The following is a 19,408-nucleotide window of genomic DNA, read 5'->3' on the forward strand; positions in this document are numbered from 1 at the left end:
TGTGACTCACGGCACTCAAGGACAAACAGATAAGGGTCTCAGCTGACAGGTACGTATAGTGCGTGGACCTGCAAGAAGACCACACTTTTCTCGGGCCATTATCTCCGTAACTGTTCAACTTTGGACATAGGTGTTTTGGGTTATATCGGCATACTTTAACATAAGGAACACCCTCCTGAAGTTTGGTCCATTCCTCCTGGGACACCCTGTATAGCATGTTATTGAAAAGTCTTCCTTTTGCACTATGTACTACTCCTCTTTCAGTACAGACTTTGCACAGCATATCATGCATATCTTACATATTTTTTGCTACAACAGCAGCTTAGTCATTTGAATGGTTGTAAGCTTCACCTCTGGCAAGTTCAAGCCTATTTTATTTTCTGTCTGGGTTCACTTTGTCCTATACTGCGAACATGTTCATTATCATGATTTTGTATGACTTCTGCTTGTTGCCTGCACAATTTTGTTATATAATCTTATACTTATGAAAGGCTGAAAGCTGTGTGCAAATTGCAGACTGGTGTTTCCAACTGTTGTGCAAACATGCTTGCATGTGAAGGCCGCTGTGTATTTACTAATCCCGCGGTCATTGCCTAGCAATGGGTACATATCACAATATGTACTAGCTCTGGACATACCAGTGCAATGGCCAAAGAGTCAGCAACTGGGATGTGATGGTATGACTAAAACTCCTCCATCTCAAGGTGGGCAGGGGCCAGTGGAAGGCTCTTGTCAAAGAGTAATAAACTTTTTGAGTTCCACAGAAAGCAAGAACTTTTGGGATAGCAAGTATCGGCTGCAAAAGGGCTCTACACCATGGAGGCAATCTTATTTATACAATTGTTCCATTTAGTGGATGTGAACCACAACTTTAAAAGAAGGCCAAACCAATCATTTGTTTAAGCTCTACACCATGGAGGCAATCTTATTTATACAATTGTTCCATTTAGTGGATGTGAACCACAACTTTAAAAGAAGGCCAAACCAATCATTTGTTTAAGCTCTACACCATGGAGGCAATCTTATTTATACAATTGTTCCATTTAGTGGATGTGAACCACAACTTTAAAAGAAGGCCAAACCAATCATTTGTTTAAAACAAATTATGTAGATACTATGAAAAGAATTTTATGGTGAGATTATTTTATATAACACACTCGTTTAGAGAGATAGAGCTTAAGGGAAATGGATTAGCAGAGTATGTTAGTGCCAGAATACACTTCAAATTTTTTCCTATTTTGAACTTATGTCTGTGAATGTCAACAGAGCACTCCAAATCTTTCACAAAACTTGTCAAATCATATCATATCATATCAAATCAAATAACACAAGGAACATCAGTTACTCTAAAAATCATCTACTTTGAATGTGGGTTAAAAATATTCTTCAGTCTTCAACGAGCCCCACTCAAGTTTTGAGCAGTGAACTGCAGAAGTGTACAATTCCATTAAGCAGCATTAAGAAATGTGTTTCAAAGAATTGTAGCAGATTTCAGTCAACTAGTCCCGCTCAAGCCTTGTAGTGAACAATATACACCGTTGAACATGATGTCCTAATAAATTTCACTAAGTTCAGTCAATTAGTCCCACTCAGTAAGTGATGAACAGTGAAACTAGATAACATGGGTAACTGCAACAGCAGTGCTGAATAACAATGAGTACCAATTTCTGTAACCATAAGCATTAAGTTTTAAACACCCAAAACATAATGGCCACTATCAAAGATTAACTCCTAACAGATGCCAAAAATATAAATCATAATGAACAGTACATACACTAGTGACAACAGTATTATAAAACATTTATAAACACAATTTTTTGAGTAGATTTTAGGGTTCTGGAGATGGTGGATGACACATGGAATTACTGGGTTTTTGGACTTTTCCATCGTCCAGAATTCTAGATAACAGAGGACATAACGTTTCGAAACTGGATCTGTTTCCATCTTCAGGTGAGAAAGAAGACACATACTCAGTTGGGCCCCCTAGAAAGAGCTAATCTCAATCACTGGACCCAGGAAATACTAAACTCTTGTATAACTCACAGCAAAAATCTGAGAAGTATCAAATGAAACTTACATCCTCTGTCCCCATAGCATCTGGATTCAGACTGACAACACTCTCTATCTTCAGAAATGGACCACTATCTTCTTCATTATCATTCACTTCCTCTACAGGCACTTCTCTAATCAACTGGTTAATTTCTGCAACAAAATACTTCATCTTGGTCACTCATGGACCATAAATATATACCCACATAATTATACTGTTCATATTTAATTACAAAGTTCCTTCTTATGAGAATGCCATATGACTGACATATTTCTGAGTTGGGCTAATCCTGCTATATGCACCAGTTCTTACAAACAGTAAAAGTAAAGGTATCCCTGTAACAGGCAGTGGACGCCCATAAGGCTGTGAGATGTTGAAGTTCCCACATTCTCTAGACAATTGGCTCATAGATGGCAAAGTTGTCAGACCTACATGGCGGCCGCCCAAGAATATTCCTGGTTACAATATTATATTTAAGCATCCTGTTACACTCTACACGATAAATGATACAAACTCCGTCCTAAGTGCAAACAATATATATTATATGTCTTTGATCTTGTTCTTTCTACACTACATGTTTCGGCCTCTATCGGCCATCATCAGGTGTATACTCTTAACGTTGCTGCTACACTGAACCCAGTCTAAAACTTAACATTTAAAAACACAATGTCACATTCTTCGTATTATCAACATCTAATCGTTGATATGTGTCTGGTATGTAGATTATGTTGCACACGTCAAACCCGATATTCTTGTAGTAGCACTCTAAAAATCTTTAGTTATGATGTTTTTAAAACCTTTTAAAATTTTCTCTAAATTTAAAATTTAAAATTCTTAGGGTTACTCGCCCTATGTCTAAGTGCTGGAGCGGCTAGTTCTTGTTTTCACACTGTACAGGCGTATTAAATTTTAAATTTAAAATTTAGAGAAAATTTTAAAAGGTTTTAAAAACATCATAACTAACATAACTAAAGATTTTTAGAGTGCTACTACATGAATATCGGGTTTGACGTGTGCAACATAATCTACATACCAGACACATATCAACGATTAGATGTTGATAATACGAAGAATGTGACATTGTGTTTTTAAATGTTAAGTTTTAGACTGGGTTCAGTGTAGCAGCAACGTTAAGAGTATACACCTGATGATGGCCGATAGAGGCCGAAACATGTAGTGTAGAAAGAACAAGATCAAAGACATATAATATATATTGTTTGCACTTACGACGGAGTTTGTATCATTTATAATATTCCTGGTATTCATTTCTGTTAGAGGCTGAGTGGGTCCCAGGGGCACAGTGCGGCTAGAAGGATTAGGTCAACTGAAAAAATCCAATGATTTCATCGGGACTTGAACCTGCGACCTTCCAGCTTGTAGCATAGTGCCTCAACCAACTACGCTACCACGTGTCCCTCTCTTACAAGCAGCAATAAAATAAATTCAGTTTAATACATTCCAATTATATTTAGAGTACAACTCAACACTATGAAGGATTCAGAATTAAATTCTCAAACCCTGGACTAAACGATTTTACAAATACAAAGTAATCATCTACCTTAACTTTAATAATGGTATTAATAAACATCAAAGACATTAGAAAAGTTCTTATGTGAATTCGATTTGCAAGATCTAATGTGAATACTGTTTCCAAGACTAACCCATATCATCTTCATGAAAGGCCTGTTCCTGGACATCTGCTGTAACAGGATCTTCCATTGGTTTTGGGATGGAAAGAAGGTCTCCACTTAATCTGCGGAGGCGGATGAACTTCCTAGGTTCAGGGGCCTCAGTCCCTCCTTCAGTACTGTTAGAGTTCTCCCCTCCTATCAGAGAAGTATTCTTTTTTGACACTTCTCGTTCAACAGACACATTTTCTACTGGCATTCCTTCAACTCCCACAGATGTTTTTTCTGGTGACATGTCCTCTACTTCAACAGAAATCTGTTCTGTTAAAATTTCAATATCACTCTCAGATACATTTTCTGCTGACACCTCCCCTTCTCCAAAAGAAGTTTCTTGTGATGATAATTCTGAAATATCCTGTTCATTACTATTCATTGCACTAGGAGTTGACAGGTCATGTGGTGAAGCAACAAGGTGAAATTTTATGAGATGATGCAAAGCATGCGACAATTTGACATGCTGATCTCTTTTTGCATGGTTATTACATGCTTGACATGACCCATCCCAACGACTAACTTTATGAGTATTCTCAATGTGACTTGCAAAGGACATGCGATCTGTTGATGCGAAGATGCATCCGCGGATGCAACATGAATAGAGCAGCCTGTCACTGAAGCGCCGTGCCTCCAAAGGACCAACACGTATTGATGAGAATGATCCTTCATCCCCCACTGCACTATCCCCTCTAAGCACATGCTTTTCCTTGGCCCCAAGGGAAATCAGTGGTGGTGGTTTACCAATTACACTTGAAGATTTCTTGTTGGCAATGGTTTCCAAACCGTCTGTTTCTCTGGACTTCATCTCACCATCTGTACTTGAAGGACCAACGTGAAGTTCTTTAGCAATCGTGCTGCTGCTAGCTTCTGGGATATCCATCTCAATCATACGATCACCCATATCTGAGGGTTCTGTTTTAGGAACAACTTTCGAAGCAAGGCGCTCAATAATGTCAAACATCCTACTTGCTGATTTCCTTGGACTAACATCCTTCAAAACAGAAAGTGTCTCATTCAAAAGAGTATCTGGGCTCTGAGTTTCTGATTCCACTATGTCATCATTATCTTCACCCTCAAATACAAAGCTAATATCAGAAGAAGACTCATCAACAGTTTCAATATCTACATCATCTTCATTCTTACTGAAAGAACGAGTTATTCTCCGTGCAATTGTATCACCTGTGCCAGGTTTATTGTGCCTTCCACTTCTGCTTCCATTTGGAGATTCTATCATTTTTTGACCAATGCCAGTAGACTGTTTGTCATCAGTTGTCTCTTTTTCAGCTCTCAACAAGTTCTGAACTGCCTGTGCAGCTTCAATAGCTCGTTTCTCATCTATCAGTGTTGATACATCTGTCAGCTTCTCGGCCTCAGATTTACCCTCTTTGCTCTCAGATTCTTTACTGTTTATCAGGGAATCCACCCTCTCATTTCTTTCTCCCAATGTGGTATCAACTGTTTTGCTCTTCAAACCTGTTTTTAGTTTATCAGATAATTGATCTAATATTGACCTACGATTTGACTGAAGGAATTCCGGGTGAGTGTCCTTAAGATTTTGGGCTATTTCTTGCATTTTCTTCAACCTTTCCTTCTGAATAACAGAATTCTCTTCTTCCAAATCATCAGAGCATACAAATGCTTTAAGGTCAACCTCCTTTGCAACTTCTTCAGTTTCTGATATGGTAGTGGTTGAATTTCCAATATCATTTTTTCTAGTTTCATCAGTTTTTTGTTTCAATTGCATATCCTCTACTGCTTCAATTGACGATTGAGCATTATCATCCCTTGCATCCATGTCAGAATCAAATGCAGACAGTTGTTGAGAATTATGAGGTTCTTCACATACTGCAGTTACTTCAGGTTTTCCAGATAGCATACAAGAATCATTAACAGGGTTCTCAGCACGTGTTTCACAAAGAGATTCTGATGGCTCAATTTCAGATTTTTGTTCATTCTCCATATTGACTCCATAAACTGCTTCACAAGGTTTGGAAGTCATATCACTATTTGCCCCTGGTTTCTGATCTGTTACATTAATTCCTGTCACAGTGGAGCCTAACAGTTCTTCTTCTGGAGTCATTTCAGTTATTACTGGTGACACAACATTACACACTTCCTCACCATTCCTACTTTCAGCATCAAATGACATGTTATCAGGTTCATTATCACTTGATTCCTTTGCACCTTCATCTGTACACACATGTTTTGACTCACTTTCTACAGTATCATTTGGAGTTATCTTTGACATGTTAATACATATTGACTTGGCATTGCTTTCTGAAGGATGCCTCAAAGAAATGTGCTTTTCAGTGTTTTGCTTTAACAACTGAACAAAATTACATGATGAACACAAATAGCCAAACACAAACTTAGCTTCGTTAGGTGGCCCTGGGGTTAAAACAGTAGCCTGAACACTTTCAACTCCTTTGAGTTCTGGATGATGATAATAAAAATGCCCCTTAACAGAATGTCTTGTTGATGCTTCATAGGAGCATTTTCCACACCGAAATCTATATTCACCAGTATGAGAACTAAGATGCTCATAGAAATTAAGAGCAAATGCTGCAGTATGATCACATATTCGACATATGAATTTACCTGCTTGTTTCTTTTTCTTCTTTCCACATTCTGTACTACCTATGTCTTCTTTATAATCACTTTCTAAGGCTTCAGAAATTGCTCGAGAAGCCTCATCCACAGGGAGTCGTGAAATGAGGACTTCTGACTCAGGATGGTAATTTTTATAATGAGGTACTATATTTTTACACTGCACCAAACAAAGTTTACAGGCATACTTAGCACTTCCATCCAATACATAACTTTGATCGAGAACTGTGGGCGACTTATCCTTACTGTCCAAATCGTTTTCTAAATCCAAACAAGCCAGTCTCTCATCTGATTTGCCTGCACAAATGTTGCTCATTTCTAAAATATCATTCATTTGAAGCATTCTGTTATCCTCTGTCTCACTGATTTGTTTCAGTTCAATATTCTGATCTAATTTATCATTACTTGCTGTTACAATTTGTTTAGTGCTTACTACTTTGTCTTCCTCTTCCTTTCCTTCATTTATGGACACATCACTTCCAACCTTATCTGTGCTGCTACTTTCATCAGTAACTTCTGTACAGTTAACTGCTTTATTAAGAGTATTTACTTCTTTCTCACAAGCAACACTAGCAGTAACATCGCTTGCTCCAACTTCTGACTTAAGCTTAATACCACTTTTCTTCTTTGTATAATTAATAATACCTAATTGCCACTTTTTCTTTTTCTTCATTCTTTTCTGTATTCCAAATTTTCTCACCAGGTTCAACATAACTCGCGAGTTTCTTTTCTTACCAACACTGGGAGCTCTAGTACTTTCTGTCTCAACATCAGACTTAGCAACAGGTACACCAATGTCAGTTGTGGCTGCCTTTGAAATACTAGCATCATCTATTTTAACAACGTTTTCTTTCTCCTTCACTTCAACATTTACTGCTTCTGCAATTGTTTCTTGCATAGAAGTCTCTCCTCTACCTGATTCAGAAAGTTTCTCTTCTGAGTTTGTGTTGTTCTCTGTTACATCTACTCTTCTGAAACCTTCGTCTTTAGTGAGCCTATTAATGATGTCATCAATTTTCTTTCCAAGGAATTTCGACCTTTTATTATTGCATTTCCTTCGAAATGTGAAACCAATGGGAGAAAATGTATTTTCCGAGTTTGTCTGATGAGATACAGTGCTTGCTATAGATGAGTGATCTGATACAATACTCTCAACATCAGTGGAGAATTCATCATTCCTATCTACCTTTGTCTGTTTCTTTCTTCCTCTTTTAGTAGGACGACCACGACCCCTTCTTTGATAAGCATGTCTGACTTTTGCTCTTGACTTTCGCGCTGCTTTAAATTTGGATCTAACATTGTTCACAGGAGTTGTAGTAGTATCTTCCACTAATGATTCATCAGAAGAACTATCCTCAAAATACCTTGTTCGTGGTTTTGAAGATGTGAGATTCAGCTTTGAGATATCAGCTTTTTCAAGTATTACTCTTGGAAGACGTGCTCGTCTTCCACGTTCTGAATTTGATTCATCAGTGGGATATAATTTTGATCGTGGTCTGCCACGATGTGAATAACACTGCTCTCGTGGTTTATCATACGAATCTACATCTTCTTTCTCTCCTAAACTTTTCTTCTTCTTATCTGCATTACTGACAGTCGCTTCTTCAGCTGAGTCTTCACTTTCTTCTATCACATAACCTTTCCACCTGGACTTTTCATATCTCTTACAAGGTTTTGTAACAGGGGACCCAGACCTGTCCCCAGTGTCATCAATAAGACTGCCATCTTTGTTCTTTGCCCTGCTGTTTGTCCTACTTTCATCCAATTCATTGGATGCATCACCACATCCTGTCCCAACCCCATATTCTCTTTCTTCATCTTTCATTTTTATTTTCCCTTTTTGTTTCTTATCCACTTTTTGTTCTCTTCCTTTCCTGTCAAATTCTTCTTCTCTTGCCACCTTCTTTGATCGCCTCTTACAAATAACTGATGATCCATCTGATTCTTCTGGTGTGGTATATACTTCATCTTCTGTTATTTTAACAGTGGATTTAGAGATTTCTTCAACTGTCATTCCAGGGGGGCTTTCCTTAAGCAAACGGCACATCCGATGACCTGTTGCTGTTACAACTCCTTCACAAATAAACATCTCTCGGATGTCTTCTTGCAGAAGCTCAAGAGCAGAACGTCTCTTTGAATACCTTCTTGTTGGCTTCACCTCATCACTTGAAGTACTTTGTTTTTCCTCTCTTGATTTACCATCATCTATTTTATTGCTGTCATCCTCTTCCTCCTCCTCAACCTCACCCTTACTCTTTCTAATACTTAATGGTTTGTCAACCTCAGCAGCTCCAGTCTTCGACTTAGAAGCGAGAGTTTCACTATCTGTACTCTGATCATCATCAGACAAAATTAATCTTCGATATTTTGGCTTCTTATTTCGTTCCACAGACATTTCTACCTTCTTCACAACCGCTCCTTCCTCTCCAGTTTTTTGGTCCTCCTGATTCAAGTCCACATTTTTCTCATTCTTCTTGGAAGACTCAAAATCATTTTCATCAGATCCTGAATCTGAGTCTGATTCCAGAATTCTCTTTATCTTTCTCAATTTTTTCCCCTTTAAGCTTTCGCCAAGTTTCTCCAACAATCTGGCCTGCTCAATAAATTTTTTACCTTCTCCACACTCGAAAGATTTTCTTATCAGTGCCTCAATCCATTCTTGTGTAACTTCCTCCTTGGATCTAGACTCTGAATTTGTTTTCTCAGCTTCCATATCACAACTCTTTTCTGCAGGTGCATTCTCATGGTTTGTAGAAACAATACAATTGTCATTACCTTTGTCACCACCAACTGCATCAGTACTGGGTACATCATCTGAAGAATCACTTCTCAGGCTTGACTGTATTGTTTCAGTTCGCGTCACTGGCATCTTATCAGTGGAGTTTGTTACTTCGGCTTTTTCTTTGGTGTCGCCTATAAAACTTGAGGATTCCAATGTTGGTGGAGGCGATTTTGCCTTCTGGGGTGAGGGTGATTTTGCTTTTGGAGGTGAAGGAGGGCGTTTTATTTTTGGTATTCTGAACTTCTGGAAACCATAACCTTTCCCTGTCTTTGGGACAGCCGCAATGTCATACAAACTATTTAAAGGAGAAACAAGTTCTGTTTCCTTTGGCTTGTTAGGCTCAGGCGAACTTCTTCTTCTATTAAAACTATTAAGTTCAAATTTCCTGGCATCAGAATCTCTTCTCCTCTCATTAGAACCACACTTCTCTGTTCTTTGTTCAAGAACTGAACCATAATTTGAACTCCCTGAACTGGAAGAAATCTTCTTACTTTCCCTATTACTTCTAGAGTTACAATCTCCTTTTTCGGGTTCTTCTATGCTTTTTCTTCTAGGATCTCTTTCAGAAAGTGTGTTTCCACTTCTACTCTCCATGGTCTGGGCACGACAAACAGTTCCACTTATTCCTGAACCACGGACACTGGCAACTGACGTTGTACCCTGAGGTGACACTGGTGAACAGTGTCCACTAAACTGAGGATTAGACAGCCTAGGGTCACCAACTGGAACTTTACTAACACCATGAGAAATGTTCCCATGATGCTGAGCTGCTTGTCCAACAGATCTTGCAGATGAGGGATAATTTGCTGAAGATCCACTTCTGAAACAACCTTGTGTGGAAGATGGTGACTGCCAAGATGGATGTTGCTGCCGATTACCAGAAAAATGGTCATGCATTGGATTGATTTGCCCTGGAAATTGACTAAATTCATTTTGAGAGGAATGAGGCGAACAATGGAATCTGCTACTGTTAGGCCCATGCTGGGTGTAACTGTCCCCAGGACGCATAAAACTTTCATCAGCTACCCTTGGGGAATTGTGTGATAAAGCTCCGTAAGATGTCCCTACCCATCTTGTAGCTGTCTGTAAATGTGGTGTCTGGTTTGAGTGGAATTTTGTATGTGGATTTTGATGATAAGCACTGGAAACCGGTCTCATGTACTGATCATGTGGAGGGTGTGGTAAAATCCCACTTCGGTAATTATCATGATGTGAATAACTAGAAACATTCACTCGTGGATCATGAATATTAGAGAGAGGGACTTGGTTGTCTCTCGAATATCTAGGATCATGACTTACATTACGGGGAAGTACCCTTGGATCATGTGGCATATTAGGTGTTGGTAAAAGTGGTCTGCGATCTTCAGGTCTTGGAATGCCAAAAGAACTATATGATGTAGAATTCCTTCCAATCCCAATGTGTGATTCTACTTGTGATCCATAGTGTGAACTGTGAAGAGGTGACATAAAGCCAGATTGATTGTATTCCTTGGGTGAAGACATAGGAGAGAGGAAATCTGCAGGCTGCTGCCACACTGGTTTCACTGCAGTAGGACTATTCATATGAACAGTTTCAAGTATTTCTTTTGTGTTTGGAGGAGGAGAAGGAAGGTTGCGGAGATTATCCTCCACAATCTTTTGCAGTTCTTCTTTACTCAAACTTGACAAAATACCAGTGCCTTCCTTCTTAGTAGGGCCTTCCAACTTATCATTAAGTGGTAAGTCTCTATTAATGTAACTGAGATTACCATAATTTGATTCAACATCAGTACTAAGCCTGACACGTGGATCATTTTTGTCTCCTGCAGGAGGATGCACGTCCTCCCATGGAGAATTCTGACTACTTTCCTCTCCATGGGGACTGAAGCTTGCACGTCTCCTTGGGTCTGTTGGTCTCCTATCCTTAATAGATTTTGTTAATGCATCTTTAAAAATTCCAAAATCATTTCTATTGTCACCCTTTTCTGCAACATGACTTCCAGTGTTACATCTGTTCTGACTGATGTCACTTGCTTTTTCATCATTTGCTTTTAAGGCACTTCCCATTACAGAATCTGACTTGCTTGAAGCCTGTAGACGATTAATTAGTGACTTGTCTTTTTTTACCTCAGAGTTTGGTTTGATCATATCCAGTATATTTCTAACAGGAGACTTTAATTTATCATCTTTTTGTACCAAGCTCCTTAAGGCACCTCCTTTACTAACACCAACTCTATGTACTTGCTGTATCTCTTGCTCCAACTTTGCCCTTAGGCTCATATGCGGCGATTCCTCCTTTTTTTCTGGTTCTGATTCACTCCTGTTTGTGTCTTCCAGAAGCTCTTCAATGTCAGCATCAGACAAAGGCTTAGATCCTGCTGCTGGTGGATGTTTAAGAACATTGTATAAAGTTGGAAGTTTGGGAAGAGATTTCTTATTTGGTGAAGAGCAAGACTGCATACCACCATTTGTAGCAAATGCCTGCTGGCTGAGAGAACCTGATGGTGAAGGGAGACTGGTAGGTACCCTACTGAGACATGTTTGGTTGATTGAAGGTTTATTTGGAACTGTGCTCCCATGCTGTTCACCATCAGAAGGCCACAAGGATCGAACTGGTGGTTTATAATCCCTCCACCCTGTATGTGACCCATCAAGTTCAGACCTAGAACCGTCTCCATAACCCCAAAGCTCATCACCAGACTGTGGTTCTTCACTTGCTGATATGTCCTTTACAGGTTTTGCCCTCCTGCTGTTGCTCTCCTCAGGGTCCCTCATAACTCTATTGTGTGGGTATGCTGGCTTTGGAGTCCCCTTCTCATAATCCTGCTTCTCCCATGGTGGGTCTGTCTGATACTGCCATTCCATTGATGGGGAACTTAAACGACCATCTGGTTTCTTAGCAGATTCTGTAGACAATGATGTCTGTTGTTCCATTAGTTTTTTAAGTCTTTCTCGACTCTGTTCAAGAACATCCAATGCCTTGTTCTTTTTCTCTGAAGAAGGCATATTAGGCACACAACTACCTGTAGTTGTATGCACATCTTCAATGTCATCAGGGCCACTGTTACTGTCAGGACAAGAGGTAGCAGACGAAACACTTTTACCACTTGTACGAGCAGCAGCCATTTTCAGTGTTTTCATTATATCTGTTACAGAACTGTCATCTGTTGATGATGTAACAACTTGCTGCTCACTGAAAAAGAAAGAAGTAACAGTTACATGATGTTGACACTTAAGATTCTTACATAAATGAATAAAAAATTCCACATACTTTCCATCACCAGAACTGGCAGGATTTGCCTTCTCCTGAGCATTACCAGTGGTCCTTTTCTCTTCTGCTGGTTTCACACTTGCATGCTTAGCTTGTGCACTTGTACCCTGTGAAAACATTTTGATGTGTTATATAATGAAAGCAGATTACATAACTGTATTTTCATGCAGTACATGAGGTTTATTAAAAGCATTTCAGGATCAAGAAAAGTTCCAAAGGGACTCCTGTGCACAAAACCAACCTTTTCTACTTTTTCATGCAACTTCTGAAGGACATCCTCACATCGTTTCAGTGTTGCTATGTTCAACCTATAAAGAGAATAATGTTACAACAATGTTACATAACATCATAAAATATCGTACTTCATGAACAATATTCATGTTTAAGGAAATGGCATACTTTTTCTTTGTGTTTGAAAGGATACAACGTAAGCTCTTCATCTTAAGAAGCTGTGCCTCCCGTGACTTATCACTAGACCGTTCTAATCTTTGAATCATCATCTCTAAGAATGGAATGTACTTCTGCATCTCCTGGAATTTCTGTTCATAATTTTCTTGCTGAAGATCTTTTTGATTATGAACTCCTTCTAGAAAAGTGTACATTTAAACATTAGTAATCAAAAAATAAAACATACCTATGAATATGACTGTTATACTAGCACATTTAACTCATATCAGAACAGCAAAATGCACACATAACTATTCAGGAGCACACTGCGTGTTTAAAGCTACATCATGGCATAAATGTAACAATTTACTGATTATGTAACATTTATGGAAATTTTTAAAAATTATGGGAACTTAATACAGAAGTATTCTTACCCTTTTCTATTTCCTTCTTGTTTGTTGCCATCTTTATTTTTCACTTCTCTTTTATCAATCTGAAATGTTAACACTGAAATGATTAACGTTACAAAAGTGAGCCAAAAGAGTAATAATATACACTGACAAAAGTAATGATCTTTCTTTTTATCACATTCTAACTATATACTGCATGACTCATTCACCACTGCAACTCTCTCGCTCTCGAAGTCTCATAAGCACAAGAGCTATGATACTGTGCAGTTTCAGGTTACCACAGCAATGAATTGTCAAGTGTTAACATCTAGCATGCATGGAAGTTATGGAGTAGGTCACAAGCAAGCAGGCAACTGTTTCAGTGTATTGTTATTTATTCTGGGAGTAGTGATGATAATCTGACATGGATATGTGAACTGTAGTATACTCTGACTGTGTTATTCAAGGGAGATGGTGTTAAACATCAGCCTCAACACATCATGCATTACCTTGTAGGACTGGAAAGGAACATGCAAGAGAGAATGGAAAGTCGGTTATATAACAAATGTAGAGACTTCCTGCTAGATTCTCAGCAAATGTTGCACTAGTATAATATATAAAATGTTTAACAAAATCAAACATCCATGTTCATGACAAAAGTAAAACAAACTAAAAAACCCAAACCTATAATCAACAAAATATTATCTGACAGCAATTTATGAAATATATCACCATCTACAAAAATGGTTAACAAATTACAACTTTATTTTTCCTGTCAACATGAAAAATGTATCCATTACGAAAATTACCTATTAGTTTCATCTTGTACAGTCATCTATCCAATAACAGGGCCAAAATTACGATAGCATTGACAAAATTCAGAACAAATTTCTGTGAAATCTGTCACACTGTGCTGATCCAGGGTTAGGCTGTTTCATTATTTACAGGCATAAACGAACGTTCATCTATAATTTTCCAAGCACTCTGGAAGATTCTGATTAAACCCAACACTATATACAAAATGTTTGTTGTATGAGTAGTACTGTGAGTGGGTTTCACTAACATTCATTTTTTCCAAGTTCATTTACAGTGTGCAGTATTTTGTGAGAGGGATACATTCCGAAGCCTAGCATAATTCAAGACAAGTTTTCTCATGGGAATAAATGTAAAGTAAGGGGGGTACATTCTTGAAGCACATAAATTTACAACCAATGTAGGGTAACATGACATTTTATTAATATAATCTTCACCTTTACATAATTATTACGTTTATTATTTATGTTCTTGGATTTGTATTATTTCAAACTTTGCCCATAACATGAGACCGTACTGGATTTAACAAACTGTACAAAATTTGGGAGCCTCGTAGCTGCTGTAGTAGGTCTCCGTCCCTTATGCCACTATTGCATTCTGGGCCCCTAAAACATCTCTTCCCTTACGTCCACCCTTTCCGGGTTTCTTGTACCACAGTCCTGGGCGAATCTCTTGCGATCGTGTCCTCTGCGCTGTGCCACTTTTGTACTATGGGTCATTCTCCTGCCGACTGCGGCAAATTCCTTCCGCAGTTCGCAATTTCCTGAAAACGTTTCTCTTGCCCCGTGCCATTGCTGAACAACGGGACACCTTCCTGCAGGCAGCAGCCAACTTCCATCGCGATCCACCGTCTCCTCGGATCAGTTCTTTTTGCTCTCTGCGTCGCCCTGCCAGCCCCTGTGCCGATTCTTCATTGTTTTCAAAGATTTCTCTGCGGCCTCTTCCGTAGGGACCTCCCGATGTTCCACTTCAGACTGAATAATTTCTGGATTGGCCTCCAAATTCGTGACCTCCATTTCTTCCAAATCAGTTTTGTTTTCGGTTTCCCTTGGTTTCAGACCGGTCCCTGTCTTTTCCTGATGGGCTCTAACTTGTCTCGAATTCTTCCAGTCTGGTAGTGGCCAAGGACCAATACATGCACAATGCGAGGAGTAGCGATGGCTAGATTGGAGAACCCCCTCGGAGCAGAAATTGGTCTGGTAGAACAAAGCCCGCACGCCCATTCGCCTGAAGTAATCTACATAGCCAGAACCTTGGTTCAAGACCGCCGGGAGGTACTGGTGAGGGTCCTGAATGCTACCCATCGGGACCAGAAGCTCACGAAAGGATCCCCTCTGGCTTATTTGTGAGCCAGGCATGCTGGTGACCCCACCTGATCTGAAACAGCACCAGGCCAAGGCTGCATGCTGGAAATTACATGACGTGACCGAAGCGGCCAAGCCACATTTAAGCAACGAGGAATTTCAGGAGTTGGAAGAGCTCCTTGTCGAGTATGAAGACATCTTTGCTGTGGACAGCCTTAGACCACGGACGGACTAACAAAGTGTATCACCGTATAGCTACGGGAAACGCCCAACCGATTCGCCAACCCCCGAGGATGCTCCTAGCAAAGCAAGCAGAAGTAAGCGAGATGCTCGGCGACATGCAACGCCGCGGGGTTATGAGGAATCAGACAGAACCTGGTAATCCCCTGTCGTTCTGGTCAGAAGAAAAAATGCGGGACCCCGTTTCTGTGCAGACTACAGGAAATTAAACGATGTCACAAAGAAAGACTGCTTTCCACTGTCCCGCACTGACATGCTGGCTGGAACCAAATGGTTCTCTACTCTTGATATGAAGAGCGGGTATTGGCAAGTATGTGCACAGCAGGACGACAAGGAGATGGCTGCACTCTCGACCGGTCAAGGGTTATGGCAGTTTACAGTCACGCCCGTTGGCCTCTGAAACGCCCCAGCGACATTCGAGAGGCTAATGGAGATAGTTCTGCGAGGTCTAAAGTACGATTCATGTCTTGCGTACTTAGATGATGTGATCGTAATTGGCGGCACTTCCGAAGAGCATCTGCTCAACTTGCGGAAAGTGTTCCAAGAAGCCCACCTAAAGCTCAGTCCAGAGAAGTGTCAACTCTCACGGAAGGAGTACCTCGGGCATATTGTGTCACCTGAATGGATAACCACAGACCCCGAGAAACTGAAAGAGGTATAGGAATGGCAAACCCCGAAGAATAAGCACAAAATTAGAAGCGTTCTGGGCCTATGAACGTATTACAGACGGTTTATTTCCGGTTTCGCTAATATTGCAAAACCACTCACCAAACTCACTGAGCAGAATGAATCCTTACTATGGACTCCAGAGGCGGGAACAACTTTCCAAACGCTCGTGGAGGGCTGTGTGCTGTCCCTATTCTTGCCTAGCCCCAGACAGGAGAGGTTCATCGTGGACACAGACGCCAGTAACGTCGGAATTGGAGGAGTCCTCTCCCAAGCACAGGACGGAAAGGAGCGAGTTACAGCCTACTACAGTAAGAAGCGGAACAAGGCAGAGAGGAATTACTGCGTCATCCGACAAGAACTACTTGCCATAATGAGAACCACGCTGCGTTAACCTGACTTCCAAGTTTTAAGAATCTTGAAGGACAAACCGCATGCTGGATTGTGTTTAGAGGAATACAACTTTATTTCTGAGCACCGTCAAGCCCGGAAGCACAACAATGCCAATGCTCTTTCATGACGACCCAGTCAACAAAGTTGAGGCGCGGGAAGATGACAAACAAGTAAGAGCTATTGCAGCTGTAACTGCAGCCGGCTAGGATCCAGCAGCTCTAAGAACAGAACAGACCCCGACATAGGCCCATTCTACAGGAAGTAGAAACCGGGCAGAGATCGTAGTGGAAAGACTTGTCCGCATCACGCCAAGTACTGGTAACGGACCAATGAACTGGCAGTTTGACACGTGACACATGTCTTCTGTGTCATCTGCGCCATGCAACAACAGAGGGGCTGTTTTCCTGTGTGGTTTGTGCCGAGAAGATATAAGATAATATGGAAATGGGAATTCATTTCAGTTCCGAAGTTCCAAGGGAACAGCAGTGTGGCCAGAAGAACTGGAAGACTTAGCATGACGTTACATGTGCCGTAATACATCGATATCGGGAGCGTGTAATTTAGTGAGACTTTTATAATTTCTATGTTATAAATCTGTTGCCAGGAAATGGATAGTGATGACCAGTGGAAAGAGACTGAGAAGATTAGTGTGGAGTGTTTGTAAATTGTGTAAATTAGCAATAGTGTAAGAACTAATTGTAGTTACAACCTGAAAGCGGTCAATAAATCCAATTACCAATTCTAACCCCGTCTGTAGTCACTGATACAAGTGATAGTATTCCAAAAAGTTGTAGGTATCCATAAAGTAATCACGATATTTTACATTGCATATGCACAATCCTCATCGATTCTGAGGAAAACACTGGCATAAAGCACAAGCTTCTGGAGTCACCTTGTCATTTAGTAGACACACACACAAAGCACACATGTCTGTATATACGCAAAGTACCCAATTTCTTTCGTTACCCCTAAAGCCACGATGTTTATGTTTCGAGCACATGACATCTAGCTACTTGTGTCACTCTATTTGGCGAAAAATACAAATTCGGCAAATCATGATATAATATGCAGCGTCCCCTTGCTTCTTTCGTAGACCCAAATATCCTCTTCAGTCTTTCGATTCCTTCGAATTCGCTGCCGTCGTGATGCATATCTGAATGAGCTGTACCGCAGTAAAAGTAAAGTTCTCCCTGTAACAGGCCGTGAAGGCATATAGGGTTGTGAGACGTTGAGGGTCACACATTATCTACACCAAGGGTCTCCAAACTACGGCCCGAGGGCCACATCCGGCCCGCGAAAGAATTGTGCAGAAATTCGCCAAATGAACTAATTTTCCAATGAGTATTGGTAAATGTGATTCCGAGCTTAATGACCTGACATATTATACTGCACTTCGATGGCTTAGCTGTGGAAAGGTTCTTTCGCGCTTCTTTCAGCTCAGGAATGAAACTTATATATTTCTTACCGAGAAAAACCATCACGAACCACTTTTATCAGATACCAAGTGGCTTTGGAAAATAGCATTTTTTGCTGATCTGGTGAACCATATGAACCATTTGAATGTAAAGTTGCAGGGTGAAAATAACTTAATCTGTGATTTATTTGCACTTATCAAGGCATTCAGAGCAAAGTTGATACTTCTGGAAAGCGAAGTGAAAAATTTCAACTTTGTTCATATGCTATACTGTGCAGAGGTGCATAAAAAGGGTGAAGCAGAATTTCCTTCCTCGTCTGCAAATTTAGTCATTTCAGATTTGAAAGAACAATTTCGGAAGCGATTTGCTGATTTGGATTCCAGTGCTCAGGAACTTAGATTGTTTCAAAATCCGTCTGACTGTGATGCTGCAGATGTCCCGGGTCAAATTGAAATGGAAATTATTGAACTTCGGGAACATCATCATATTAAAGACAAATACAAGGAAGGAAATTTAATTGAATTTTATAAATTTCTGAACTCTGAGTAATTTCCAAATTTAAAGAAATTTGCTTGTACATTTATCTCCATTTTTGGGACGACATATCTGTGTGAACAAACATTTTCCCAGATGAAGTACATCAAGTCGAAATACAGGGCAAATTTATCCGATGAACATTTAAAGTCGCTACTTGTGATTAGCCTTTTAAAATTTGAACCTCAATTTATTCAGATTTTAAGAATGCAAAAAGAATTCCATCATTCACATTAATTGTTTTATTATAATTTGTGATGAAAATATGAGCATTTGCTGCTACTGTCTGTTGTCATTAATATACGATAATTTATTCTCACGTACTTTGTATTAGTTTATGAAATTCTGTGCTTTCACTAAAACTCATATACCTAGAGTTATTAATTTCTAATTTTATCCGGCCCGTCGAAAGTGCTGAATTATCTAATGTGGCTCGCGGTTCGAAAAGTTTGGAGACCCCTGATGTAGACAATCGGGTCAAAGATGGCGGTAAGATTGTCAGCCTTACCCGCCGGCCGCGCATTTCTCACCAGGAAAATTATTTAATTAATTCCTGATACTCATTTCTGTTAAGAGGCTGGGTCAACCCCAGGACCATACTGCGGCTGGAAGGATCAGGTAAAGTGGGGAAAAAAAATCGAATGACTTCATCGGCACTTGAACCCGCGACCTTCCGACTTGTAGCATAGTGCCTCAACTATGTTACCGCGTGCCCCCGCTGTACCGCAGTAGCTGTGTAAAAATCAACTAAATCCCGGGCTTCGTATTATCCTTGGCTCAAATCGTACAAGATTTTTAGTGACGAACCTAATCCTTAAGTGTCTACTGGAACAGTTCACTGTCGTTTAAATAAATCCATTCTCTTTCGGACCCCGTTTTCTCAAATTGAAAGTCCC

General features: G+C 39.9%; 1 protein-coding gene across 2 annotated transcripts in view; it reads right to left on the minus strand.

Annotated features, from left to right (window-relative positions):
• The window catches only part of LOC111868748, a 79,342-nt gene that overhangs the window by 50,959 nt on the left and 8,975 nt on the right, over window positions 1-19,408 (minus strand). For both annotated transcript variants that reach the window (XM_023859686.2, XM_023859685.2), the window contains exons 2-7: window positions 13,193-13,251; window positions 12,771-12,957; window positions 12,613-12,679; window positions 12,372-12,478; window positions 3,712-12,293; window positions 2,078-2,202 (exon numbers count right to left, since the gene is read on the minus strand). In XM_023859686.2, the coding sequence (XP_023715454.1) occupies window positions 2,078-2,202; window positions 3,712-12,293; window positions 12,372-12,478; window positions 12,613-12,679; window positions 12,771-12,957; window positions 13,193-13,223 (9,099 nt within the window). In that variant the 5' untranslated portion in view covers window positions 13,224-13,251. The remainder of the gene's footprint in view (window positions 1-2,077; window positions 2,203-3,711; window positions 12,294-12,371; window positions 12,479-12,612; window positions 12,680-12,770; window positions 12,958-13,192; window positions 13,252-19,408) is intronic.

This window comes from Cryptotermes secundus, unplaced genomic scaffold, assembly GCF_002891405.2.
Source record: "Cryptotermes secundus unplaced genomic scaffold, Csec_1.0 scaffold13, whole genome shotgun sequence".
In the NCBI taxonomy this organism is placed as follows: Eukaryota; Metazoa; Arthropoda; class Insecta; order Blattodea; family Kalotermitidae; genus Cryptotermes; species Cryptotermes secundus.